General features: G+C 39.3%; 4 protein-coding genes across 13 annotated transcripts; 2 read left to right on the plus strand and 2 right to left on the minus strand.

Annotated features, from left to right (window-relative positions):
* Positions 1–142: 142 nt before the first annotated feature.
* Positions 143–3,160, minus strand: LOC128602025 (heat shock 70 kDa protein 1). The gene is made up of 2 exons (XM_053615538.1): positions 2,857–3,160; positions 143–2,474 (listed from the first exon to the last, which is right to left on the minus strand). Exon 2 carries the CDS (start codon positions 2,451–2,453, stop codon positions 522–524), a length of 1,932 nt encoding a protein of 643 aa, XP_053471513.1. The 5' UTR covers positions 2,454–2,474; positions 2,857–3,160; the 3' UTR covers positions 143–521.
* Positions 3,161–3,608: 448 nt separating this feature from the next.
* Positions 3,609–6,412, plus strand: LOC128602031 (heat shock 70 kDa protein 1-like). Its single transcript, XM_053615548.1, has 2 exons — positions 3,609–3,901; positions 4,283–6,412. Exon 2 carries the CDS (start codon positions 4,304–4,306, stop codon positions 6,233–6,235), a length of 1,932 nt encoding a protein of 643 aa, XP_053471523.1. The 5' UTR covers positions 3,609–3,901; positions 4,283–4,303; the 3' UTR covers positions 6,236–6,412.
* Positions 6,413–6,734: 322 nt separating this feature from the next.
* Positions 6,735–22,662, minus strand: LOC128602066 (uveal autoantigen with coiled-coil domains and ankyrin repeats-like). 10 transcript variants are annotated; one of them, XM_053615631.1, is made up of 14 exons: positions 22,342–22,661; positions 21,175–21,245; positions 20,685–20,798; positions 20,011–20,181; positions 19,736–19,807; positions 19,290–19,361; positions 18,874–18,948; positions 17,510–17,680; positions 17,297–17,389; positions 16,784–16,881; positions 16,407–16,560; positions 13,084–13,180; positions 12,453–12,549; positions 6,735–8,083 (listed from the first exon to the last, which is right to left on the minus strand). In XM_053615631.1, exons 1-10 carry the CDS (start codon positions 22,487–22,489, stop codon positions 16,789–16,791), a joined length of 1,080 nt encoding a protein of 359 aa, XP_053471606.1. In that variant the 5' UTR covers positions 22,490–22,661; the 3' UTR covers positions 6,735–8,083; positions 12,453–12,549; positions 13,084–13,180; positions 16,407–16,560; positions 16,784–16,788. The 10 variants fall into 10 exon arrangements, with proteins under 10 accessions (XP_053471606.1, XP_053471637.1, XP_053471573.1 ...); XM_053615655.1 differs by lacking the exons at positions 6,735–8,083; positions 12,453–12,549; positions 13,084–13,180 and adding exons at positions 15,876–15,927; positions 16,057–16,122 and having other exon boundaries at positions 16,428–16,560; XM_053615662.1 differs by lacking the exons at positions 13,084–13,180; positions 16,407–16,560 and having other exon boundaries at positions 20,685–20,756; positions 22,342–22,662.
* Positions 8,096–10,954, plus strand: LOC128602036 (heat shock 70 kDa protein 1). The gene is made up of 2 exons (XM_053615563.1): positions 8,096–8,262; positions 8,645–10,954. The coding sequence occupies exon 2, from the start codon at positions 8,666–8,668 to the stop codon at positions 10,595–10,597; it is 1,932 nt and encodes a 643-aa protein (XP_053471538.1). The 5' UTR covers positions 8,096–8,262; positions 8,645–8,665; the 3' UTR covers positions 10,598–10,954.
* Positions 22,663–26,298: the final 3,636 nt, after the last annotated feature.

Consider the following 26,298-nt stretch of genomic DNA (forward strand, 5'->3'; position numbering starts at 1 on the left):
ATAGAAAACCACATTTATTATTGTCTACTTGTTACTGAATATACACATAAATATTTGCAGCATTTGTTTCTATTATTTCTTTTCTCACTCATAGGGGAATTGTGTTTATGTGTACATTTAAAAATATTCCACAATGAACATTGAGACAACAAAATCAGTATTTTGACATGTAATATAAAAGTTTATTAGCAATAAGTACATAAAAAAAACTATATATTCACCAGTATTTACAGCACAAATCTTTGTATAATTAGCCCAAAGATTGGTACAGTATTAAATCTAATTTTGGATCATATTAACAATGATTGTCACCCAGACATTTTCAAGAGAATAGCTTAATATAGCTTAACGCAATGTATAATCAGCTCAAAGTTTGATACAGTACTTAACCTAAATCTCATTTGGATCATATTAACACTTATTTCCCAAACATTGCCAAGTAAATATTTATGACATTTGGCAGACGCTCTTTAGCATAACCTTTACTCATAAGTCCACAAATTAAGTCCATATAAGTTTTTTTAATCCACTTCTTCAATAGTCGGTCCCTGGGTGTTTGCTCCTGAAGCTGCTCGTGCCTGAGCTCCACAGCTTCCGGCTGGCATTCCTCCCTGGTACAGCTTAGTGATGATGGGGTTGCAGACTTTCTCCAGTTCTTTCAGCTCATGTTCGAACTCCTCTTTTTCGGCCAGCTGGTTGTTCTCCAGCCAGGTAACGGCCTGGTTACACCTCTCAATGACCATCTTCTTGTCCTCTTCACTGATTTTGCCTTTCATGCTTTCAGCTTCCACACTGTTTTTCATGTTAAAGGCATACGACTCCAGGGAGTTCTTGGCTGCAATCTTCTCTCTCTGACGGTCGTCCTCTGCTTTGTACTTATCTGCTTCCTGCACCATCCTCTCAATCTCCTCCTTGCTCAGCCTGCCCTTGTCATTAGTGATGGTGATCTTGTTCTCTTTGCCAGTGCTTTTGTCCACAGCAGACACGTTCAGAATGCCGTTGGCGTCAATGTCAAAGGTCACTTCAATCTGAGGAACTCCACGTGGTGCAGGTGGGATGCCCGTCAGATCAAACTTCCCGAGCAGGTTGTTGTCTTTGGTCATGGCTCTCTCACCTTCATACACCTGGATCAGAACCCCAGGCTGGTTGTCTGCGTACGTGCTGAAGATTTGTGTCTGCTTGGTGGGGATGGTGGTGTTGCGTTTGATGAGAGTGGTCATGACTCCTCCTGCTGTCTCAATGCCCAGGGACAGTGGAGCCACATCCAGCAGCAGCAAGTCCTGGACGTTTCCAGAGGTGTCGCCCATGAGGATGGCGGCCTGAACTGCAGCACCGTAAGCTACTGCCTCGTCTGGGTTGATGCTTTTGTTCAGTTCCCGTCCATTAAAGAAGTCCTGCAGAAGTTTCTGGATCTTGGGGATTCTTGTAGAACCTCCAACCAGGACAATTTCATGGATCTGAGATTTGTCCATCTTGGCATCTCTCAGGGCCTTCTCCACCGGCTCTAGCGTTCCCCTGAACAGATCCGAACACAACTCTTCAAAGCGTGCTCTGGTGATGGAAGTGTAAAAGTCAGTGCCTTCATACAGGGAGTCGATTTCAATGCTGGCTTGAGAGCTGGAGGACAGGGTTCTCTTGGCTCTCTCACAGGCCGTACGCAGCCTCCTCAGGGCTCTCTTGTTCTGGCTGATGTCCTTCTTGTGCTTTCTCTTGAATTCCTCCACAAAGTGGTTGACCAGGCGGTTGTCAAAGTCCTCTCCGCCCAGGTGAGTGTCTCCGGCTGTGGCTTTCACTTCAAAGATGCCATCTTCGATGGTCAGGATGGACACATCGAAGGTACCACCTCCCAGGTCAAAGATCAGGACATTGTGCTCTCCTTTCTTGCCTTTGTCCAGGCCGTAGGCGATCGCTGCAGCTGTGGGCTCGTTGATGATCCTCAGGACGTTCAGTCCAGCAATCACTCCAGCATCTTTAGTGGCTTGTCTCTGAGAGTCATTGAAGTAGGCAGGAACAGTAATAACAGCGTTTGTTACTTTCTGTCCAAGATAGGCCTCTGCGATTTCTTTCATTTTCACCAGAACCATGGAGGAGATCTCCTCAGGGTAAAAGGATTTCTTCTCCCCTTTGTACTCGACTTGAACCTTCGGCTTGCCTCCATCGCTGGTCACTTGGAAAGGCCAATGCTTCATGTCAGACTGTACGACTGGATCGTCAAACTTCCTGCCAATCAGCCTCTTGGCATCAAACACTGTGTTGTTGGGGTTCAAGGCCACTTGGTTTTTTGCAGCATCTCCAATGAGCCTCTCAGTGTCCGTGAAGGCCACGTAGCTGGGTGTTGTCCTGTTTCCCTGGTCATTAGCAATGATCTCCACGTTTCCATGCTGAAACACCCCCACACAGGAGTAGGTGGTGCCCAGGTCAATCCCAACAGCAATTCCTTTAGCAGAGGACATCTTGATTGTTTTGTCAGATGTCTATAAATGACACACACAAAAACAAAAGCAGAAGTTAGTTCAGGTACATTTTAAAAGTTGCATCTGTATGGTCAATTTAAACCAATAAACTATTCATTAATAAGTAACGACAATAAAAATCAAATACGGAAATACACACGCGTATCAAAGTTATTATTCGAGCACCCCAATTTAATTTCAGTTATTACACATGTAATGATTTCTTCTTCTACCAGTAGTAAAATGAACGAAAGGTAGTTTTGTAAAGTTATAATAAGGACTCAGAATACATTTTAATATTATTCTCCAGTCCAGTTCCTTTATAACAATATGTGTCCTCAAAAGAGATTATAAATCCTGTCATATAACCACAGTCATAGAGGAGTTAAATGATCGTACTTACATTTATTAGGCTCCTGAAATGTATGAAGATTATGTCTTATCTCTTATTAAATCTGCCGCTTTGCTCCTCTTCGTTGCTGCAACTCTCACTGCTCGTAGACGGCTGTTTGTTACACACACTTTCAATCTCGCTTTTATAATCACCAGCGGACTCAGTCAGTCTCTTCTCCATCTTTCTAGGCGCTTCTCCAAAGCTCGTGCGAATGCGACCAATCAGCAGTTATCCAGCTGACTAAGCCACGCCCACCGCTGGTTCAGGAACATACCATTCTGCCCAGAACAGAGGACTGACTTCTAGCGTGTTCTGGATCATTCCTCTCTTCCTCCACTACTTGATCCGCTGCTCTGTTAAAATGCGCAAAAATAAAAAAAAAATGTATAGTGATTATTATTTTACAGTGTGAATCAGCGTTGGAGCTGTAGGAGAGTTGGTTTGATTGTCTACCAATTTTAAATGTCCACTTTACTTCAGCATTAAGACGAAATAAAATATTATTTTGGTGTCAGATTTCCTCTTTGAAATTAACCATCTACACGTTTTAAAAATGTATTTATGGATAGCTTTATAACAACAAAAACAACAACGTTAATAATGTAGTTTCTTAAAATATATTTTTACTATTTTTAATTTTATTTGGCATATTTTATTTATTTATTTTTTTGCGGATTTTAAGATAGTTGTACTAGGTCACATTTTAACAGAGCAGCGGATCAAGTAGTGGAGGAAGAGATGAATGATCCAGAACACACTAGAAGTCAGTCCTCTGTTCTGGGCAGAATGGTATGTTCCTGAACCAATGGTGGGCGTGGCCTAGTCAGCAGGATAACTTCTGATTGGTCGCATTCGCACGAGCTTTGGAGAAGCGCCTAGAAAGATGGAGAAGAGACTGACTGAGTCCGCTGGTGATTATAAAAGCGCGAGTGAAAGCGTGTGTAACAAACAGCCGTCTACGAGCAGTGAGGGTTGCGGCAACGAAGAGGAGCAAAGCGGCAGATTTAATAAGAGATAAGACATAATCTTCATACATTTCAGGAGCCTAATAAATGTAAGTACGATCATTTAACTCCTCTATGACTGTGGTTATATGACAGGATTTATAATCTCTTTTGAGGACACATATTGTTATAAAGGAACTGGACTGGAGAATAATATTAAAATGTATTCTGAGACCTTATTATAACTTTACAAAACTACCTTTCGTTCATTTTACTACTGGTAGAAGAAGAAATCATTACATGTGTAATAACTGAAATTAAATTGGGGTTCTCGAATAATAACTTTGATACGCGTGTGTATTTCCGTATTTGATTTTTATTGTCGTTACTTATTAATGAATAGTTTATTGGTTTAAATTGACCATACAGATGCAACTTTTAAAATGTACCTGAACTAACTCTGCTTTTGTTTTTGTGTGTGTCATTTATAGACATCTGACAAAACAATCAAGATGTCCTCTGCTAAAGGAATTGCTGTTGGGATTGACCTGGGCACCACCTACTCCTGTGTGGGGGTGTTTCAGCATGGAAACGTGGAGATCATTGCTAATGACCAGGGAAACAGGACAACACCCAGCTACGTGGCCTTCACGGACACTGAGAGGCTCATTGGAGATGCTGCAAAAAACCAAGTGGCCTTGAACCCCAACAACACAGTGTTTGATGCCAAGAGGCTGATTGGCAGGAAGTTTGACGATCCAGTCGTACAGTCTGACATGAAGCATTGGCCTTTCCAAGTGACCAGCGATGGAGGCAAGCCGAAGGTTCAAGTCGAGTACAAAGGGGAGAAGAAATCCTTTTACCCTGAGGAGATCTCCTCCATGGTTCTGGTGAAAATGAAAGAAATCGCAGAGGCCTATCTTGGACAGAAAGTAACAAACGCTGTTATTACTGTTCCTGCCTACTTCAATGACTCTCAGAGACAAGCCACTAAAGATGCTGGAGTGATTGCTGGACTGAACGTCCTGAGGATCATCAACGAGCCCACAGCTGCAGCGATCGCCTACGGCCTGGACAAAGGCAAGAAAGGAGAGCGCAATGTCCTGATCTTTGACCTGGGAGGTGGTACCTTCGATGTGTCCATCCTGACCATCGAAGATGGCATCTTTGAAGTGAAAGCCACAGCCGGAGACACTCACCTGGGCGGAGAGGACTTTGACAACCGCCTGGTCAACCACTTTGTGGAGGAATTCAAGAGAAAGCACAAGAAGGACATCAGCCAGAACAAGAGAGCCCTGAGGAGGCTGCGTACGGCCTGTGAGAGAGCCAAGAGAACCCTGTCCTCCAGCTCTCAAGCCAGCATTGAAATCGACTCCCTGTATGAAGGCACTGACTTTTACACTTCCATCACCAGAGCACGCTTTGAAGAGTTGTGTTCGGATCTGTTCAGGGGAACGCTAGAGCCGGTGGAGAAAGCCCTGAGAGATGCCAAGATGGACAAATCTCAGATCCATGAAATTGTCCTGGTTGGAGGGTCTACAAGAATCCCCAAGATCCAGAAACTTCTGCAGGACTTCTTTAATGGACGGGAACTGAACAAAAGCATCAACCCAGACGAGGCGGTAGCTTACGGTGCTGCAGTTCAGGCCGCCATCCTCATGGGCGACACCTCTGGAAACGTCCAGGACTTGCTGCTGCTGGATGTGGCTCCACTGTCCCTGGGCATTGAGACCGCAGGAGGAGTCATGACCACTCTCATCAAACGCAACACCACCATCCCCACCAAGCAGACACAAATCTTCAGCACGTACGCAGACAACCAGCCTGGGGTTCTGATCCAGGTGTATGAAGGTGAGAGAGCCATGACCAAAGACAACAACCTGCTCGGGAAGTTTGATCTGACGGGCATCCCACCTGCACCACGTGGAGTTCCTCAGATCGAAGTGACCTTTGACATTGACGCCAACGGCATTCTGAACGTGTCTGCTGTGGACAAAAGCACTGGCAAGGAGAACAAGATCACCATCACTAATGACAAGGGCAGGCTGAGCAAGGAGGAGATTGAGAGGATGGTGCAGGAAGCAGATAAGTACAAAGCAGAGGACGACCGTCAGAGAGAGAAGATTGCAGCCAAGAACTCCCTGGAGTCGTATGCCTTTAACATGAAAAACAGTGTGGAAGATGAAAACATGAAAGGCAAAATCAGTGAAGAGGACAAGAAGACGGTCATTGAGAGGTGTAACCAGGCCGTTACCTGGCTGGAGAACAACCAGCTGGCTGAAAAAGAGGAGTTCGAACATGAGCTGAAAGAACTGGAGAAAGTCTGCAACCCCATCATCACTAAGCTGTACCAGGGAGGAATGCCAGCCGGAAGCTGTGGAGCTCAGGCACGAGCCGCTTCAGGAGCAAACACCCAGGGACCGACTATTGAAGAAGTGGATTAAAAAAACTTATATGGACTTAATTTGTGGACAGGTTAAGCTGTTCACTGGAAACTGTTTGTGTTCTAATCCCAGCTAGTATGATCCTCATCTTAGATTTAATACTGTACCAAATTCTGAGCCAGTTAAACCTGGAGCTGCAAAAATGTATGCTGTAAATATTGGTGTGTGTGTGTGTGTGTGTGTATATATATATATATATATATATATATATATATATATATATATATATATATATACACTTTTATTTATGTACTTCTTGTTAATAAAATTTTATATTACATGTGAAAAGACAGCTTCTCTTTTTTCTTTAATAAGAAAAGCTTTTTCATATAGTATGTGGTTCACTATAATGTTAAATTGTTACGCTAGTACAAGTTAAAAAACATTCAGCAATTGCACTTGCTTTGGATTTTCATGAGGAAACATTTAGGTAGAATTTTGTAATAATAATTGATAAATAGTATTTAATAAATGAGGAAAAAAATGTTCAGATCTGTGAATTTCCATGATGTAATTGTTACAGTGTAATAAAAACGAGACAAACACATAAGCTAGACTGAGCATTTTTTAAAGTAGATTGTGTTTATTAAAATAACAGAAGAGAAACCGATGTTTCCGCTCAAGTCACTATATGTTTATGTGATGCTCAGTGATGAACACATACATGTAGCAATGACAGTATGTTGGTTGATTTGGACAGCAGAGGTCAGTGCTTGCCTACAGTTTCTAGCACACTTTAGTGTCTTCTCTTATTCCCACATCAAGTATTGTACATGTGTTGAGGTTTTAAATCAGGCTTGTTAGATTAGGGAAAACTAAACATAAGGCTGTGTAGTGCTGTGGGAGAAAAAGAAAAGAATCGTCACTTTTTCACTGTATAATCCAGTCTTTATCTTTTTGCTTGTTTCTTTGTTTGTTAGTTTGTTATTTCGTTTGTTTTGGGTTAAAAGGAGTTCAGTTTTTAACATACTTTATAGAGACGTCATAATGGAAGGGATTCCTTCAGGGTTTTATTCATTATTGCCAGATTGCCACTTTCAAAAATGCTTCTTTTTGTTGAAATCCAATTATATATATATTTTAAATAATGTATAAAGTGTTAGTCTACAGTTGTCAGTTAATTGATATGATATGAAGGAATTGATGGCTTGAATGATTATTAAGATCAGTGGCTGTGATCTTAACTTGGAGGAAGGTCATAACCGAGAAACAAACAAACAAATAAATAAATTCAACTGTGTGAGATAACAGCTAATACCATTTATTGTCAAACTCTCAGGATGACTTTATCACAGTAATGATTAATCTACTCAGATTCTTTTATCACCAAATGCAGTTATTTTACACAGTTACTCATGTACATGTGTTGAGGGCAGATTATTAGTGATATCTACTTTCAGATCATCTCTTCATATTGTACAGAAAGGTGGATAAGATGCAGACCGTTCCTCATAAATGTGAATTTCATCACCATCGTGATATTGTAGGCATTGAATACAGACACTGTTATTTAATTAAAAGTGAATATATTTATAGGAACAACTATAGCCTTGTTTTACCAAAACACCCTAATTCACTCTCAGGTCTACAGATCAGTTTGTTTCTACACTATTTCTCTTTTATTTCTTATTTGTTGCCCATTTTAAGAAAGCTTAATTACGCTACATTATATTTTGGTATCAGAGCAGCGGATCAAGTAGTGGAGGAAGAGAGAAATGATCCAGAACACGCTAGAAGTCAGTCCTCTGTTCTGGGCAGAATGGTATGTTCCTGAACCAGGGGTGGGCGTGGCCTAGTCAGCTGCATAACTTCTGATTGGTCGGTTTCGCACGAGCTTTGGAGAAGCGCCTAGAAAGATGGAGAAGAGACTGACTGAGTCCGCTGGTGATTATAAAAGCGAGATTGAAAGCGTGTGTAACAAACAGCCGTCTACGAGCAGTGAGAGTTGCAGCAACGAAGAGGAGCAAAGCGGCAGATTTAATAAGAGATAAGACATAATCTTCATACATTTCAGGAGCCTAATAAATGTAAGTACGATCATTTAACTCCTCTATGACTGTGGTTATATGACAGGATTTATAATCTCTTTTGAGGACACATATTGTTATAAAGGAACTGGACTGGAGAATAATATTAAAATGTATTCTGAGACCTTATTATAACTTTACAAAACTACCTTTCGTTCATTTTACTACTGGTAGAAGAAGAAATCATTACATGTGTAATAACTGAAATTAAATTGGGGTGCTCGAATAATAACTTTGATACGCGTGTGTATTTCCGTATTTGATTTTTATTGTCGTTACTTATTAATGAATAGTTTATTGGTTTAAATTGACCATACAGATGCAACTTTTAAAATGTACCTGAACTAACTTCTGCTTTTGTTTTTGTGTGTGTCATTTATAGACATCTGACAAAACAATCAAGATGTCCTCTGCTAAAGGAATTGCTGTTGGGATTGACCTGGGCACCACCTACTCCTGTGTGGGGGTGTTTCAGCATGGAAACGTGGAGATCATTGCTAATGACCAGGGAAACAGGACAACACCCAGCTACGTGGCCTTCACGGACACTGAGAGGCTCATTGGAGATGCTGCAAAAAACCAAGTGGCCTTGAACCCCAACAACACAGTGTTTGATGCCAAGAGGCTGATTGGCAGGAAGTTTGACGATCCAGTCGTACAGTCTGACATGAAGCATTGGCCTTTCCAAGTGACCAGCGATGGAGGCAAGCCGAAGGTTCAAGTCGAGTACAAAGGGGAGAAGAAATCCTTTTACCCTGAGGAGATCTCCTCCATGGTTCTGGTGAAAATGAAAGAAATCGCAGAGGCCTATCTTGGACAGAAAGTAACAAACGCTGTTATTACTGTTCCTGCCTACTTCAATGACTCTCAGAGACAAGCCACTAAAGATGCTGGAGTGATTGCTGGACTGAACGTCCTGAGGATCATCAACGAGCCCACAGCTGCAGCGATCGCCTACGGCCTGGACAAAGGCAAGAAAGGAGAGCGCAATGTCCTGATCTTTGACCTGGGAGGTGGTACCTTCGATGTGTCCATCCTGACCATCGAAGATGGCATCTTTGAAGTGAAAGCCACAGCCGGAGACACTCACCTGGGCGGAGAGGACTTTGACAACCGCCTGGTCAACCACTTTGTGGAGGAATTCAAGAGAAAGCACAAGAAGGACATCAGCCAGAACAAGAGAGCCCTGAGGAGGCTGCGTACGGCCTGTGAGAGAGCCAAGAGAACCCTGTCCTCCAGCTCTCAAGCCAGCATTGAAATCGACTCCCTGTATGAAGGCACTGACTTTTACACTTCCATCACCAGAGCACGCTTTGAAGAGTTGTGTTCGGATCTGTTCAGGGGAACGCTAGAGCCGGTGGAGAAAGCCCTGAGAGATGCCAAGATGGACAAATCTCAGATCCATGAAATTGTCCTGGTTGGAGGGTCTACAAGAATCCCCAAGATCCAGAAACTTCTGCAGGACTTCTTTAATGGACGGGAACTGAACAAAAGCATCAACCCAGACGAGGCGGTAGCTTACGGTGCTGCAGTTCAGGCCGCCATCCTCATGGGCGACACCTCTGGAAACGTCCAGGACTTGCTGCTGCTGGATGTGGCTCCACTGTCCCTGGGCATTGAGACCGCAGGAGGAGTCATGACCACTCTCATCAAACGCAACACCACCATCCCCACCAAGCAGACACAAATCTTCAGCACGTACACAGACAACCAGCCTGGGGTTCTGATCCAGGTGTATGAAGGTGAGAGAGCCATGACCAAAGACAACAACCTGCTCGGGAAGTTTGATCTGACGGGCATCCCACCTGCACCACGTGGAGTTCCTCAGATCGAAGTGACCTTTGACATTGACGCCAACGGCATTCTGAACGTGTCTGCTGTGGACAAAAGCACTGGCAAAGAGAACAAGATCACCATCACTAATGACAAGGGCAGGCTGAGCAAGGAGGAGATTGAGAGGATGGTGCAGGAAGCAGATAAGTACAAAGCAGAGGACGACCGGCAGAGAGAGAAGATTGCAGCCAAGAACTCCCTGGAGTCGTATGCCTTTAACATGAAAAACAGTGTGGAAGATGAAAGCATGAAAGGCAAAATCAGTGAAGAGGACAAGAAGACGGTCATTGAGAGGTGTAACCAGGCCGTTACCTGGCTGGAGAACAACCAGCTGGCCGAAAAAGAGGAGTTCGAACATGAGCTGAAAGAACTGGAGAAAGTCTGCAACCCCATCATCAGTAAGCTGTACCAGGGAGGAATGCCAGCCGGAAGCTGTGGAGCTCAGGCACGAGCAGCTTCAGGAGCAAACACCCAGGGACCAACTATTGAAGAAGTGGATTAAAAAAACTTATATGGACTTAATTTGTGGACTTATGAGTAAAGGTTATGCTAAAGAGCGTCTGCCAAATGCCATAAATATTTACTGGGTAATGTTCAGGAAATAAGTGTTGTTAATATGATCCAAATGAGATTTAGGTTAAGTACTGTATCAAACTTTGAGCTGATTATACATTGTGATACAAACATTTATGCTGTCTTCATGCTGTGAACGTATGAGTAGAGGTTAAGCTGTTCACTGGAAACTGTTTGTGTTCTAATCCCAGCTAGTATGATCCTCATCTTAGATTTAATACTGTACCAAATTTTGAGCCAGTTAAACCTGGAGCTGCAAAAATGTATGCTGTAAATATTGGTGTGTGTGTGTATATATATATATATATATATATATATATATATATATATATATATATATATATATATATATATACTTTTATTTATGTACTTCTTGTTAATAAAATTTTATATTACATGTGAAAAGACAGCTTCTCTTTTTTCTTTAATAAGAAAAGCTTTTTTATATAGGATGTGGTTCACTATAATGTTAAATTGTTACACTAGTACAAGTTAAAAAACATTCAGCAATTGCACTTGCTTTGGATTTTCATGAGGAAACATTTAGGTAGAATTTTGTAATAATAATTGATAAATAGTATTTAATAAATGAGGAAAAAATGTTCAGATCTGTGAATTTCCATGATGTAATTGTTACAGTGTAATAAAAACGAGACAAACACATAAGCTAGACTGAGCATTTTTTAAAGTAGATTGTGTTTATTAAAATAACAGAAGAGAAACCGATGTTTCCGCTCAAGTCACTATATGTTTATGTGATGCTCAGTGATGAACACATACATGTAGCAATGACAGTATGTTGGTTGATTTGGACAGCAGAGGTCAGTGCTTGCCTACAGTTTCTAGCACACTTTAGTGTCTTCTCTTATTCCCACATCAAGTATTGTACATGTGTTCAGATTTTAAATCAGGCTTGTTAGATTAGGGAAAACTAAACATAAGGCTGTGTAGTGCTGTGGGAGAAAAAGAAAAGAATCGTCACTTTTTCACTGTATAATCCAGTCTTTATCTTTTTGCTTGTTTCTTTGTTTGTTAGTTTGTTCGTTCGTTTGTTTTGGGTTAAAAGGAGTTCAGTTTTTAACATACTTTACAGAGACGTCATAATGGAAGTGATTCCTTCAGGGTTTTATTCATTATTGCCAGATTGCCACTTTCTAAAATGCTTCTTTTTGTTGAAATCCAATTATATATATATTTTTAAATAATGTATAAACTGTTAGTCTACAGTTGTCAGTTAACTGATATGATATGAAGGAATTGACGGAATCCATTCTGCCTATTTCTGGCCCTTTCTTTCAATGTGGTGTTCATGAAAGCACAGCAAACGCTGTTGAAGCCCAGGGAAAGATATTATGTACAATGCTGATTATAAATGCAACCTCTAGAACAGCAAATGCTTTTCTCTTGATCTGGAAGAACCTTATCATTTCATTTCCATCTTATAATTCAGGTGTCACTTTTAAGGTTTGTGCAGACGTATTATAAAAAATTATAAGCTTAGCTCTTCAAAAGAAAGTGTATTACAGCTCAAAAACTCCATGGTGAGATTCCTTTAAATAAAAATCTACTTTTGTTGTTGGTCTTTTTTTGGTTTTTGGTGATAAAAGTGAAATCCATGTTAATGTTACACATGCACTACAAGGAGTTCATCTGTAACGCACATGCGCAGGATTTCACACTCAAATTTAGTTTTCTTTTTGTAGGTCTTCAGGCATTTCCTTCAGTCCCAGTCTGTTTTTGAGTGAGTGTGAGAGTGTGTGTGAGAGAGTGTGTGAGAGAGAGACCTGGTGGTGGATGACAGGAGCTCGGTTTCTCCAAATCTCACCAGGCGCGGTGTCCTCTTTTATACCTAGCTGTAAAACTGCGAAACAGTGCAGGCCTCTTGTACACACACACACACACACACACACACACACACACACACACACACACGGTGTAAATTAATCATGTTTTATTTAAACACTCACATTCCTTCAGAATTCAACAAAGTGAAGTTGGCACCCCATGAAATTAAATAATCACTAAAACTATGCCATTCATTTGTGCTGATTTCTGTGGCAAAAACAAACATTTGTTCTGCTATGGTGTTTGAGATATTAGACATTTATTGGCCGCGTGACGTCACTCTCCACCGCATATCGCTCCAAACCGGTGCTGTTTTTTTTTTGCCGATATGTGCCATTAAAATGAACATTGTATCTGTTTCCCTTCCCTAGAAATATCAAACATAATTCGGGGCAGTGACGTCACTCTCCACCCCAGAAAAACTGCTCAGGAATGGTTTGAGGAACATGACAAGGAGTTCAAGGTGTTGACTTGGGCCCCAAATTCCCCAGATCTCAATCTGATAAAGCATCTATGAGATGTCCTGGACAAAAAAAGTCAGATTCATGGAGGTCCCACCTCACAACTTACAGGACTTAAAGGATCTGCTGCTAACATCTTGGTACCAGATACCACATCACCGATTCACCTCGACGGGTCAGAGCTGTTTTGGTGGCACAAGGGGGACCTACACAATTTTAGGCAGGTGGTTTTAATGTTATGGCTCTTGGGCTAATTATAATAAAACAGATGGTATTTGTGACTTTAAAAAATAAATCATAGAGTGTAAAATCTTTTACGTTAAAAAAAAACTACATTTCTTCAGCTCTCCTGAGTAACAAGTGGTAAAAGGGTAGAGTCATATCTGTGTTCCTGCTGAACCACCATTTAATGGTGTATTTTTAAAAGTTTACATCAGTTACATGCTGTACTAAAGAAGCTGAGATGCCTCTGGCCTGGTGTCAGGGTTCACGGCTAAAGAGAGGACATTCTCTCTCTCTCACCCACACCCACCGACCCACCCACACACACACACACACACTCAGCAAAATCACAGTGAACTTCACATCACAATTTCGGCCTCATATTGACTTTTACTTTAACATTTCCTCTTTTTAGTGAGGGAAATGGACTCTAATAACCGAAATGTGAGTGTGTGTTTTGGTTATAATAACATTTAACATCTCTAGAGTTCGTGAATGCAACTGTCAGTCAATAAATACACATATTTCTGTATGACGTTCCGCAGTTAATAATTTTGCACATGGCCAGGATTCACGACTGTGAAAATCCTTCTTAAGTTTACACATAACCTCTAAATAGAATTGAGGCTATATAATTTCATCCAAAATTAAAATTGAGTTTAATTAAGAGCTTAAATCACATCATTTCAACACACCTTGGACATTGGCACTAATTGTCTGTTACTAATTACGGCTACACTAACAGGACAAACACTAAATCTAAATGAAAACAATACATACTCTGATGAGAAGCCATAGAGGCTAGACAAGCATTTTATGTGTAAATTAAAATTGCTTTTACATGTGTTGTCAACAAAATTGGGTAAAAATCCAAAAGTCCAAAATTTTACAAAACAAATTCTTTTCTTTTCTTTTCTTTTTTTTCCTTTTTTTTTGTAGATTCATGCATCTGAGTAGTCTGGAGGTCTTAGTTGTGTGATTTCTTAGTTAGCTATGTAATTTATTAAAATTCAGAAAGCAACTGTGTTGGAACATCTCATGTTGTCACATACAGTCAACGCCATAATTATTGGCACCTATAATGATAATGTAAAAAGCGATATCACATGCAACGAGTGATACTTTAACAAATGCGTAAAAAACAAAACAAAACATGGAACAGTTTTACTGGAAAACACTGTTTTTTCCCCCCACCTTTTCTGCAGACATTTCAAAGGACAAGTCATTACTTAATGCAGCAAGGAGCGATTAAAAAGTACTCATGGAAGAGCATGTAGTGAAGAAAGAAAATAATTCCTGGCTTCAGAAGGAGAGTGAAATACACTTTTCCTGACTAGCTAACTGACTGACTGATTAAAATGCTCCATGGAGAGAGATGAAATGAACTGTTCCAGAGAAATAAATTTATTTATTTATGATTTATTTCTTACATATACCATACGGTTTTTTTTCTTAAATACACTTAGATTTCTTTCTGTGGGATTGTCAAATTCTTTGTGTTGATTTCTTGTTTAAATTTTTCCTTGTAGCTTATGACGTATGAAGGGTGAAAATTGCAAAGTTAAAATCAAGCTAGAAAAAAAATGTGTGGGAGCCTAATAAATTCAACAGTACAGATCAGATCTGATAAAGACGTTCTTAGAGAGTTTAAACTGGGTTGGCACTACGAGGGGGGATAAACCTATTGATCTGTTCTATACGAATATTAAAGAAGTTATGTTGTAAAGCTGCTTCCCTCACTGGAGCAATCGGACCACAATTTAACATCTAAATATTCTCCTGTGATTCGAAATGAACCGATTGCCTCCAAGACTGTGTGGGTGTGGTCGGAGGACACCTGTGAAAAGCTAAGAGGATGTTTTGAATGTACAGACTGGTCAGTGTTCTTTGATGACAATGATTTGGACAGTATCGCTGACAAAGTCACTTGTTACATTAATTACTGTGTTGAATATGTTATCACATGTACACAAATTTAATTTTTTCCTAATAATAAACCATGGGTGACAAGGGAGGTTAAAGTGGCTAGTAATAGAAAAAAGCTACTTTTTAGTAGTGTGACAGATCAGATTAAAATTGCTCCAAAGGAGCTGAAAAAATTATTAAACAGAGTAAGTTTTAATATAAGGGAAAGGTTGAAGGTCAGATGTCAAATTGTAACACACAGGGTCTTTGGAGTGGTATGAAATCTCTCACTGGTTATGCGATTAGAAATACCAGTTTTTGTGGGACTGGGCTGAATGTGAATGATTTCTCTGCCTCCCATGACAGTATTTTAGCATCACTTGTACAGAATAATAATGCGGACTGTAGTCCAGCAACAGTCATTAATTTAAATGAGGTTTGGCAGCAGTTAAGGTGTCTTAAGACTAGCAAAACAGCAGGCACTGATGGTATCCATCCACATACTCTGAAAGTTTGTGCCAATCAGTTGTGCTCAGTCCTTCATTCAATTTTTTCTATGTCTGTGTCTTTATAAAAAATACCTGTAATGTGGAAAACATTGTGCCTGGTTCCTACTCCTAAAAATGTTAATGTGGGCGGTAGTTTGAATAATTTGAGAATGTGGGCTAAAATTCTGACCACTACACAGTTACTATTATAAGTTATTTACAAAATCAAGTCTACTTACAACCAATTGCCCGGGTGCAGAGTAAAATACCACACGGAACCAGAGAGTGAGGAAAAGCAAGGCCCAAGTTTTATTGTTCCGTTCCACCAAGACCCATAGCTTTAACGTCACATGTAATGAAATGTTTTGAAAGGATTATCCTTGGTCACCTGAGAAGATAGGTATCAGTTTTCGAAGACCCCTTACAATTTGCACATAGGAAAGGTGTGGGAATAGATGATGCCTTACTTTTTATATTACACAATATTTATAGTCACCTGGAAACATCTGGTTATTGGTTTTACTCCAGATTGACTTGTGGTCACGGTGGAAAAGAGAACAAGGGCAAAATTAAAAATTTTGACTTATGAAGGTCACCCACTACATAGTATTTTTAGTGGACTTAAAAGTTAATTTAGTAAGAGATTAGTGATGCCTCAGTGTTCTACTGAGCGATTTAGAAGGTCTTTTATTCCTGCTGTAGTGAGGTTTTTTAATGAAACCGTGTAATTATTGTATGGATTGATTGTGCTGTAATGTTTAATTGTTTGTGATGTGTAATGAGTTTCCCCTCAAGGGGATTAATAAAGATTTCTAACCTGTTCACACAGGAGCCTCACCTATGCCCTGACTGACTCTGCTGGGCCATTGCTCCCAGGCTATCCATCCAATTTCAGTACCGCTTTTACTACACAGGGTCACGTGGAGCCTGGAGACTATCCCAGGGGACTCGGGTAAAAGGCGGGGAACAATCTGGATGGGGTGCCAACCCATCGGAGGACACAATTGCACAAATATTCACACACTATGGACAATCTGGAAATGCCTACAAAGCATGTCTTTGGACTGGGGGAGGAAACCCTCCTCAGGCAACCCTTTTTTTTAAAATTGACCAGCTTGACTTTTTACTTCACATTAAATTATGTTTTACTTTCTTCTTATTTTCACCCCTATATATATATATATATATATATACCCCCATCATGTTGTTTCTGCTGGGGATCCATTTCTGTTCTCACAGACTTCTGTCTCAATACTTGTTGTCTCCTTGGATCCAAGAGGTATGCAATGTTTCTGTAAAAAAAAAAAAAAAAAGAGGCAGATTTAATGTATGAAAACACACGATTGAATTTTTTTTTTTTAAATCGAGTGCTTAATGTTCATATATGCGATGGGTCACTTCAATTCAGTAAAAAATTAGCAACTTGAAAATACATTTTTTATTTTAGTTAAATGAACCTCACCATGCAGCATAAACATGAAAAGTCCTCATAATATTATTAAAGGAGCTGCTAAATGCAGCGATTGTCATGTTACGTTTGTTAGCTCATCACTCTCCCTTTGAGTCTCAGCTAGCAGGTTGCCCAGGTCCTGCACTGTTCCTTGCAGCAGGTCAGACTTCTGCACCCCAAAATGTCGGAAACACACACACACATACACACACACAGCTTACAATAGCAGTTATAGTTTCATGAAAAGGAAGGATTACCTTTGGTAATTCCTCCATGTGCATCAGAGTCTTCTTCATCTTATCGTACTCAGACTGGAGGAAGCTGTGAGCCTCCCGCTCTTCCGCACGCGCCTAAAACACACACATGGGGCAAATTATTTTTTAAATCTGAGTGCTTAATACTTAAACATGAAAAATCTTCATAATATTACTAAAGGAGCTGCTAAACGCAAGGAATTTTTTCTTGCTTACTGTTGTTAGCTCATCACACTCCTTTTCACTCTTAGACAGCAGGTTCCCCATGTCCTTCACTATTCCGTGCAGTGTCTCCACCTGGTTTTTCAGGTCAGACTTCTCCACCTCTAGCTGAGCAATGGTCTCCACGGCCTTCTGGTGTTTCTCCTCAGCTTCAGCCAGTGAGACCTAAAAAGGTACAACAATTAAGGCTTATTGGCTTTATTTACTTCTACACACATGTTCAGATGCTTTTACATTTTGGTGACAAAAGGTCTGTGTGTGTACACATATACACACACAGTCAGCAAGGCAGAGAGGGAGAGGCGTTGCAGAGAACACTGCTGCTTTTACTGCGGCCACCAGGACCATCCCACTGAGCAATGCCCCCTCCGTGCCAGAACCAGCCCAGTCACGAGCGGAAGCTCCAGCCTCTGCTCGCAAACTGCTCCAGTCCTTCTTTAGCCAAGCCCATTACAATACAGCACTCAGCTATATTTTCTGTGTTGACAGTGCTGGGCTGGTGGACTCCACTACAAAACCATCACACTTCTGGTCACCACCGCACCCAAAAATCCAGTGATCCTGGGCCTCCCATAGATGGAGCTTCATAGCCCCCAAATATCCTGGTCAGAAAAACAGCTCACCTGCTGGTCCCCCTTTGTCTGACCCACTGTTTCCAGGTCCCCGAGCTCACCACCGCCTCCACTTCAATGTAGAGCCCAGGGAACCAGGCAGAATTACCTCAGAATACCACAATTTAAGTGAAGTTTTCTATAAGACCAAGCCTATCAGGCTGCCCCCACATTGGCCCTATGACTGTACCATCGAGCTGCTGTACCATTCTGCCATGCAGCTTTTGTCTATCCCCAGTCCATGGCCAAGCAGCTGGCGATGGAGGAATACATTCAGGATGTGCTCCGGCAAGCATTTCTCAACTTTTAAACTTTTACTGGCGCTTCATCCGAGGTTTCAGCTCCATCACACACCCTCTCACAGCCCTGCTCTGAGGCCATCCCAATTGCCTGGCTGAACAACCCCACAGCCGAACAAGCTCTGACCCAGGTCAAGACTGCATTTACCACCGCTCCCATTCTAAAAATCCTGACCCTTCAAAACACTTTGTGGTAAAGGTAGACTCCTCCAAGATTGGAGAAGGGGCTGTCCTTTAGCAGTTGTTCTGGGAGAAGCCCAAGCACCATCCTGTCGCTTTCTTCTCCATAAAGCTCTCCCTGGCCATGCACAATTACGACACTGGTAATTGGGAGCTACTGGCAATCAAACCAACACCGGAGGAGTGGCGGCACTGGCTCGAGGGAGCAGAATATCACACACACAGGGCTTACAATAGCAGCTGTAGTTCCATGAAAAGGAAAGTTTACCTTCAGTAACTCCTCCTTGTGAATCAGAGTCTCCTTCCTCTCATTTTTCTCTGCCTCGTGCTCTTGCTCACACTCCTAAAACACACACAGGGCAAAAGATGTTCAAACTTTGTGCTTAATGTTCACATTTGCAATGGGCCACTATTATTTACAAAAAAACAACAACTAGAAACTTGAAAATATAATTAAAATTTTGGCAAAATTTATCTCATCATGCAGCATAAACATGAAAAGTCCTCATATTGTTATGAAAGAGTTTCTTAATGCAAGGATTTAGGATGCACACACTCCTAAAATGTGAATGCACACATTCAGACGTGTTCTGGTGACAAAAGGAAAAATTTTCTGTGACTGTACAACATTACACACACACAGCTTACAATAGCAGTTGTAGATCCATGAGAAGAAAAGCTTACCATCAGAATGTCTTCACAGAGTTTTAACTTCTCCTTCATCTCTTTGTTCTCCTCCACCACTTTCTCATACCCCTAAAACACACACATGGTTGAAAAGATGTTCAACTTTGAATGCTTAATGTTCATATATGCAATGGGGCACGTCTATTTAGTAAAAAAAAACAAACAAACTAATAACTTGAAAATACAGTTGCCATTTTGGTTAAATGAACATCATCATGCAGCATGAATATGAAAAGTCCTCATATTATTTATAAAGTAGCTGCTTAATGCAAGGATTTAGGATGCTCACACTCCTAAAACTCGAGTGCACACATTCAGACACATTTATGTTCTGGTGACAAAAGGAAAAGTTTTCTGTGACTGCACAACATTACACACACACACACACACACACACACAGAGCTCACAATAGAAGTTGTAGTTTCATGAGACGAAAAGCTTACCATCAGTAAGTCTTCACAGAGTTTTAACTTCTCCTTCATCTGTTTGTTCTCCTCCTGCACTTTCTCACACTCCTAAAACACACACATGGTTGAAAAGATGTTCAACTTTGAATGCTTAATGGGGCACTTCTATTCAGTAGAAGAAAAAAAAAACAACTAACATCTTGAAAATACAATTGTCATTTTGGTTAAATGAGCCTCATCATGCAGCATAAACATGAAAAGTCCTCATAATATTTCTAAAGTAGCTGCTTAATGCAAGGATTTTTGCATACGTTCTCTAGCTCATCAAACACCAAGCGAATCTTAGTTAGCAGGTGCTCCATGTTATGCGCTGTTCCTTGCAGTGTCTGAACCTGGTTTTTCAGGTCAGACTTCACCACCTTCAGCTGAGCAATGTTCTCCACAGCCTTCTTGAATTTCAAATCTGCTTCAGCCAGGGAGACCTAAAAAAGTACCACAATTAAAAGCTTGTTGGCTTCATTTACTTCTACACATACATTCAGACACATTTAAAAACTGATTCATTACTCATGACAAACACACACACACTCACACACATGCACACGCACACACACACACACACACACATTCCCTTGCACAACTAAAACACAGCCATTGGGCAAAAAAGGTTAAAAATCCAGTACTTAAATATCACATCTGCAAGTTGCCCCAACATCACTGTTACTATACCATTATGATAGCAATAATAATAAACCTGATAATAAATAATAAACCTCATGATATACTACATTACATAACTATTATCCCTAATAAGTTCAAAGCTTGTGATAGAGATGACATTTTAGCCTCCCATCTAATCTAATGTCATCTTCATCACTGAGTCAAACTCCAGTGTGCAGATATTTCCTATTCTCAATCATTCCCATCATATGGTTCTCATAACATTTTGAAAAGTACTTTTTAATCAGACACTTATCTCACGCACCTTGCTTTTCATGTCACAATCTCTGCATTCCTCACAGAGCAGTTCCTCCAGCTCCTTCACTCTGTTCTGCAGCTGAATATTGGACACCACAAGGGTCAGAATCGTCACAGTATCCTGAAATTCACCGGGCAAATATTGTTGGCATTAGGTGTTTGTAGCATTTCTGAGAACTAGCATTCAGTCCAAACATCATGTTTAGTTGCAACTGTCTGATCTACCTAAAGGGCCATACAGCCTGACACGTCTGACACGGAATCCTTATATTCATCAGACTTCTGATCAAATTTTAACGCATTGTTTTCTTGATAAAAAACTGCAATTAATGAACATCAGGTCTGGATTGCTGTCTTTAGCCTTGTGCTGGAGTACAAACTTCATTTCCTCCTCCATAAGGGCCAAACTTCAATCCAGATATTTAAAATGCTCATATAATGAAAAATTGGATTTTTGGATTTTCCCTCTATGAAAGTTAGGAGCAGAAAAAACTTACCATGACCTGGTCCTGAGGAACCTCTGTGGGTTGGACCACAGCCGGTTCCGTGGCCTGGTCACACACTGAATCTAAATAAATAAATAAATTTAAAAAACATCAGACATCATCATCTATTACTAATGTTTTGAATTCCAGACCAGCAGTGCAGTGTAGGAGAGCTGCACCACTCAGCTGTACAACTCCTGAATTAGTACTGAAACTTTATATTTTAACACTAACATGAATCCACATCTAATCATTTTACCACCAAAAAATATACTACTATGACTACTACTACTTTAACTACTAGAATAATAAAAAATAAAATAAAATAATAATAATAATGTTTTATTTTCTAAGATTAATATTATTAAATTAATCTTGATATTAGGCCTATATTAATATAGAAGTCTATTTCACTATGACCACTAACCAAGAGCAAACAATAAGCCGCAGTATGGTACAGTAGGACAGCAGCTTATTAAAATATTCTTATTTTTTCTAAATTATGGTAATATTTAAACACATTTATTTGAAGTAGCACTGAACATGAATCCACACCTGAATTGCACACCATCATGATGAGACATTAAACTCACATATGATCAGAGTTCAGTTTCATTTGGGCAGAGAGAGAGAGAAAGAGAGAGACAAAGAGAGAGAGACAAAGAGAATTAACCCTGTTGTCTGTCTCAGCCTCGCTGTTCTTTGTCTGTAATGTTAGAGCCTTGTCTACACATACGTCTAAACATAATTAATTAGCGAAAAGTAAAAACAAAACTTTCTTAACCATAAGTTTATGCACCGTTTTGGGGGCCTTGGGGGCTCGGGGCTCAATGCAATTGCCGACCTTTGCCTAATGGTAAGTCTGCCCCTGATTCCTACTTTCTCACTGGCCCACGGAAAAAATACACTTTACTGATGTTCATGTCTAATGTTAATGTCTAATGCACATGTCTAATGTGGGCTAAGGCTAAGAACACGCTGACAGATTTTATTACACATTCATGAGGCTAAACTCCTCCATGAACCTGGACAGAAAGAGTGAGTGCTTTCACCCATCAGTGCATCTAAAGCCTCTTAGCTTATGAAGGACTGAACAAATATACTAAATTCATTTCTTTTAAAGGACAGAAGTAAACAGCACTGTATGGTTATAGCAGCACGACTGAGAAATAGTTGTACCTTCAGTTGTGTCCTCGGGGCCCGCTGTTTTCTCTCGACTGCGTCGTTTAACATAATAGTAAATGCCGGCTGCCGTGGATGCAGCTACGGCCGTGTACAACAGGGGGCGCAGTGGAAAATCCACTACAGCAGCGCGAAGTGCACTCATTTTCTCTCCTGATCAGAGCAACCTCAATAATCACCTTACTCGCACAAACTTCAGCGAATGTCTGAAAGTTTCGGAGCTCTTCTGTGACGTCACAGATGCTAAGCAACAATAAACAGTAATAGCGTGATGCGTAAAAACACCGTTACAACAATCTGGAAGTTCTAACCATTCCACATTTCTTTCAGCAAGGTCTTATTATTATTATTATTATTATTATTATTATTATTATTATACAGTATATTGTCCTAAATTAATGATTGTTATGAGAATGGATAAAGCAAATCCCTAAGCAGTTTAGGAGCCTGTACGCTTTGGGCATAAATCAACTGTTTTGCTTGAATGGAAATATACTTAATTGTATATAAATAATGACTATAATGTGCACACAAATACATTTCTAAGCTTTTGGGTTACAATATATTTTCATAATATTCATACACAAAGTGATACAAGCTGCATGAAGCTAAAATGAAATGACTCTTAATTTTATTATCATATTTATCCCACATAAACTTTTACATTCACCCTAAATCATTTAAGAGAGAAAACACAATGCATTTCAGTGGTGAATGAATTGTAGCTGTTATAGTCTGTTATCATGTTTACGTGACAGTCGATTGTTTTTTCTCAGTTTATTTTATCTCTTAAAATTCTCGTCTTTTTGACTAATTTTACAATAATTTTTTTTTAAATTTATCCATTAATTTGCACATTTATAAACGGAAGAGGAAACATTTGTTTGACATATTAATTAACTAAATTTATTCATCAATAAATATATGTATATATAATATAATTGATTTATTGATTTGCACAGCTCTTAAGGCAAGACACTACAAGTGAATGAATAATCTGTTTAAAACAATCCTAATTAATCCTAATTAATCTGAGTACTGACATAGGATATGATGTAGTGTGTAGGGAAACAGGAGGCTCCACTTGGGTTAAATATGGGTTAATGTGGAACAGCAGCAGAGCGATATGGAGGCTCCTGTATGGGGCTGTACACGGGTAGTTAAAACACCTATATATATATATATATATATATATATATATATATCTGTGTGTGTGTGTGTGTGTTATATTTTGGTTGAAGATGAAACCTGCAGATAGTAGATCTCCAGGAACAGGGTTGGTGAGCTCTTTCGTATCAGTATGGTGGTGCAGTGAGGACAGCGTTTCAACAGTTACAACAAAAACAGGGATTTTATCTTTCATACTGTCTTTAATACTTTCATAGTTTCATTTTATCTTTCATACTGTCTTTAACTTTCCCATAAGATGGAATGAGAGTATTTTCTTACCAACTCAGTGTGCACAACCATTCTGATCTGTTACTACAATGTCTGATCTGAAGCCATAGATGAAAACATTTTAGCCAGAATTAGAGCTCAAATTGGGCCTGGTGTAGTTTGAAAGCTATGGCTCTTTTTAATGGCTATCATGTGGCATATGTCGGTTGTTCCAACCCAGAACTATTGGTCATTTCCCAAGTGCAGATGATTCCTGTTCTGGTAATGGTGGAGTGACACATGACAACATGACTACGTGTGTGTTCTACACTATTCCTGGGGTGTAGCATTAATAAAACAGCGTCCCACCAATAACAACAAAAAGGATGAAGTTAAGAAGGTGATGTGCTGCCTCAGAAAAGAAGGTGTTTTAAATAAGAGATAAAGATAATATTAACACAAATAACATTTGCATAAAGATCAGAGACTTGAAGTGTTTAATACCCCAACAACAACACCTGAATATTAAAACTGACTAATCAGTGGCTCTAGAGTTGAAAAGCTAATAGCTGTTAATTTCATGAAGGAAATGTATTCACGGAGCATTTTAAAATAATAACTAAAATAAAACAAGATAAATGTTTATTAATCTCTCATAGGGAAATTGAAGTGTTATAGCAGCATGATATTATGTTGATAATGTAGATAGAAGAAATACAATTAAAACAGCAGTGTCAATATGACAAGAATGTGCAAAAATACAAAAGTGTACGAGAGGAAAATGTAAAAAAAAAAAAAACCCACCTAAATAATAATAATAATAATAATAATAATTATTATTATTATTATTATTACTATTATTATTACAGGAAAAAATTCTGTTAAAAATAATGAATTTAATAAATAATGAAAAACTTTTGATAAAAACATTTTTTAAATGCTGTGTGCAAATTAGGAAACTATCAGCTAATTAATTTAATAACATCTAGTAGTAATATACATACAATTGGAATATTTTATTTAAGGATAATTTCAAAAACACTTTGAACTGCTTTACTGCAATTAATAGCAGTTCAGCCTATTGATTAAACTCAGTACAGCTGATAAATGCAACAAAAACAAACAAACAAACAAAAAACTATTTTTATATCTAATATTTGGATAATGTACAGAAATGACACTGTCTGAATGAATATGATAATGTTGTAAGTCTTATTTTGCTCTGTAATCATTTCTAGTCCTGATGTTATAATTTAATATACAATGTACATTTGCTTTCTATCTAATTAATTAGTTTTATATTTGAAATTAATTAAAAATATATTATTTTAATATTAAACACTTCTGTAATGCTGAATGACCATGCATCCAAGTGGTTCAACAAAGGATCAGATTGTGTAAGTCTTCTCTAATGAGTATAACAGCATAATCCTTCAAAGAAGTATCATATTATTTGTTTTGGGCAGAAAAATCGTTTAAGGTTTAAGTTACAAGGTAGTTTACTGTAGTTTTCAATGAACATTAAACTGTAATCAGTTTACATTTGGATAACTGAAATGAAAAGAAGTCAGACTGTGTTCCTGAAACAGCTCCTCATCTCTCACACTCACTCTGAAAAAAAGAAAAGGAAGAAAGAACAAAGATGAGAATGAGGCATAATTCAATTTGGATTCATGCAGCATGAAATATACATACTGGAACCAAGTCAGATTTCACAGTAGTTACAGATTACTGCTCAGAGAAGATAAAGCAGCCTGGACATGTAACATTCATTTCCAACTCAAATGAATGTTTCATGTTCATTTATTTGACAAGTAATCTTGTATTGAGGTGTGATTATGAGCAGTGATGACAATCATTATTTCTCACTACATGACAGGGCTGGGACATAATTTCAGGCCGTGTCATGTCTGTGATTTGTTTATTTGTAAATAAAGAAAGAAAGAAAGAAAGAAAGAAATGAAGAATACAAAAGCTGGGTGAGCATCCTCCAAGTGTTTTATTCAGTAATTTTTTGCCAGGAGTTTTACTGACCGTCATTCACCAGCAGAGGTCAGGATTTATCTGAATTGAGAGATAGTTAGAATGGATTATGGTTTAATTTCCCAAAACTAGATTTATGTGTTTGTTAAAATGCAGCACAGGTAAACAGCTACAGAAATATTACAGAAACCCTTGAGTTTGAAACCTATAACATGTCTGTCATATTTTATTACTTACAAGCTGTTACAGGAAGATAATCAACAACCATTTGGTGTGATGTGGCCTGGCGCAAAGCGGAGTTTATATTACTGATAATATACTGATGGCTTCTTCTTGGAGAATGCATATGCACAAGAGAGACATTTATTAATAGCTGTATTATACAAGTGCCAAAGGACTGAAGACATACTGCTACTAAATGTTATATCAGACTATTACAAAACTACCATTACAAACTATCGGCTTATCATTACTGGTCCTTAATGGTATCCTCTAGACATAACATGCCACCAGTAGAAGGGAACAAATTACCACTAGGGACACATAGGAACCATTAGTTTGCATAAAATAAAATAACAAAATCATATTTATGAT

Source organism: Ictalurus furcatus, chromosome 2 (assembly GCF_023375685.1).
Source record: "Ictalurus furcatus strain D&B chromosome 2, Billie_1.0, whole genome shotgun sequence".
Classification (NCBI taxonomy): domain Eukaryota; kingdom Metazoa; phylum Chordata; class Actinopteri; order Siluriformes; family Ictaluridae; genus Ictalurus; species Ictalurus furcatus.

Coding starts and splice junctions, on each gene's coding strand:
- LOC128602025 (XM_053615538.1), bottom strand. CDS start 2,453: ATGTCCTCTGCTAAAGGAATTGCTGTTGGGATTGACCTGGGCACCACC.
- LOC128602031 (XM_053615548.1), top strand. CDS start 4,304: ATGTCCTCTGCTAAAGGAATTGCTGTTGGGATTGACCTGGGCACCACC.
- LOC128602036 (XM_053615563.1), top strand. CDS start 8,666: ATGTCCTCTGCTAAAGGAATTGCTGTTGGGATTGACCTGGGCACCACC.
- LOC128602066 (XM_053615598.1), bottom strand. CDS start 22,489: ATGAGTGCACTTCGCGCTGCTGTAGTGGATTTTCCACTGCGCCCCCTG. Junction 19,362..19,735: donor TCTGTGAAGACTTACTGATG/GTAAGCTTTTCG, acceptor TGTGTGTTTTAG/GGGTATGAGAAAGTGGTGGA. Junction 17,681..18,873: donor ACAAGGAGGAGTTACTGAAG/GTAAACTTTCCT, acceptor GTACCTTTTTAG/GTCTCACTGGCTGAAGCTGA.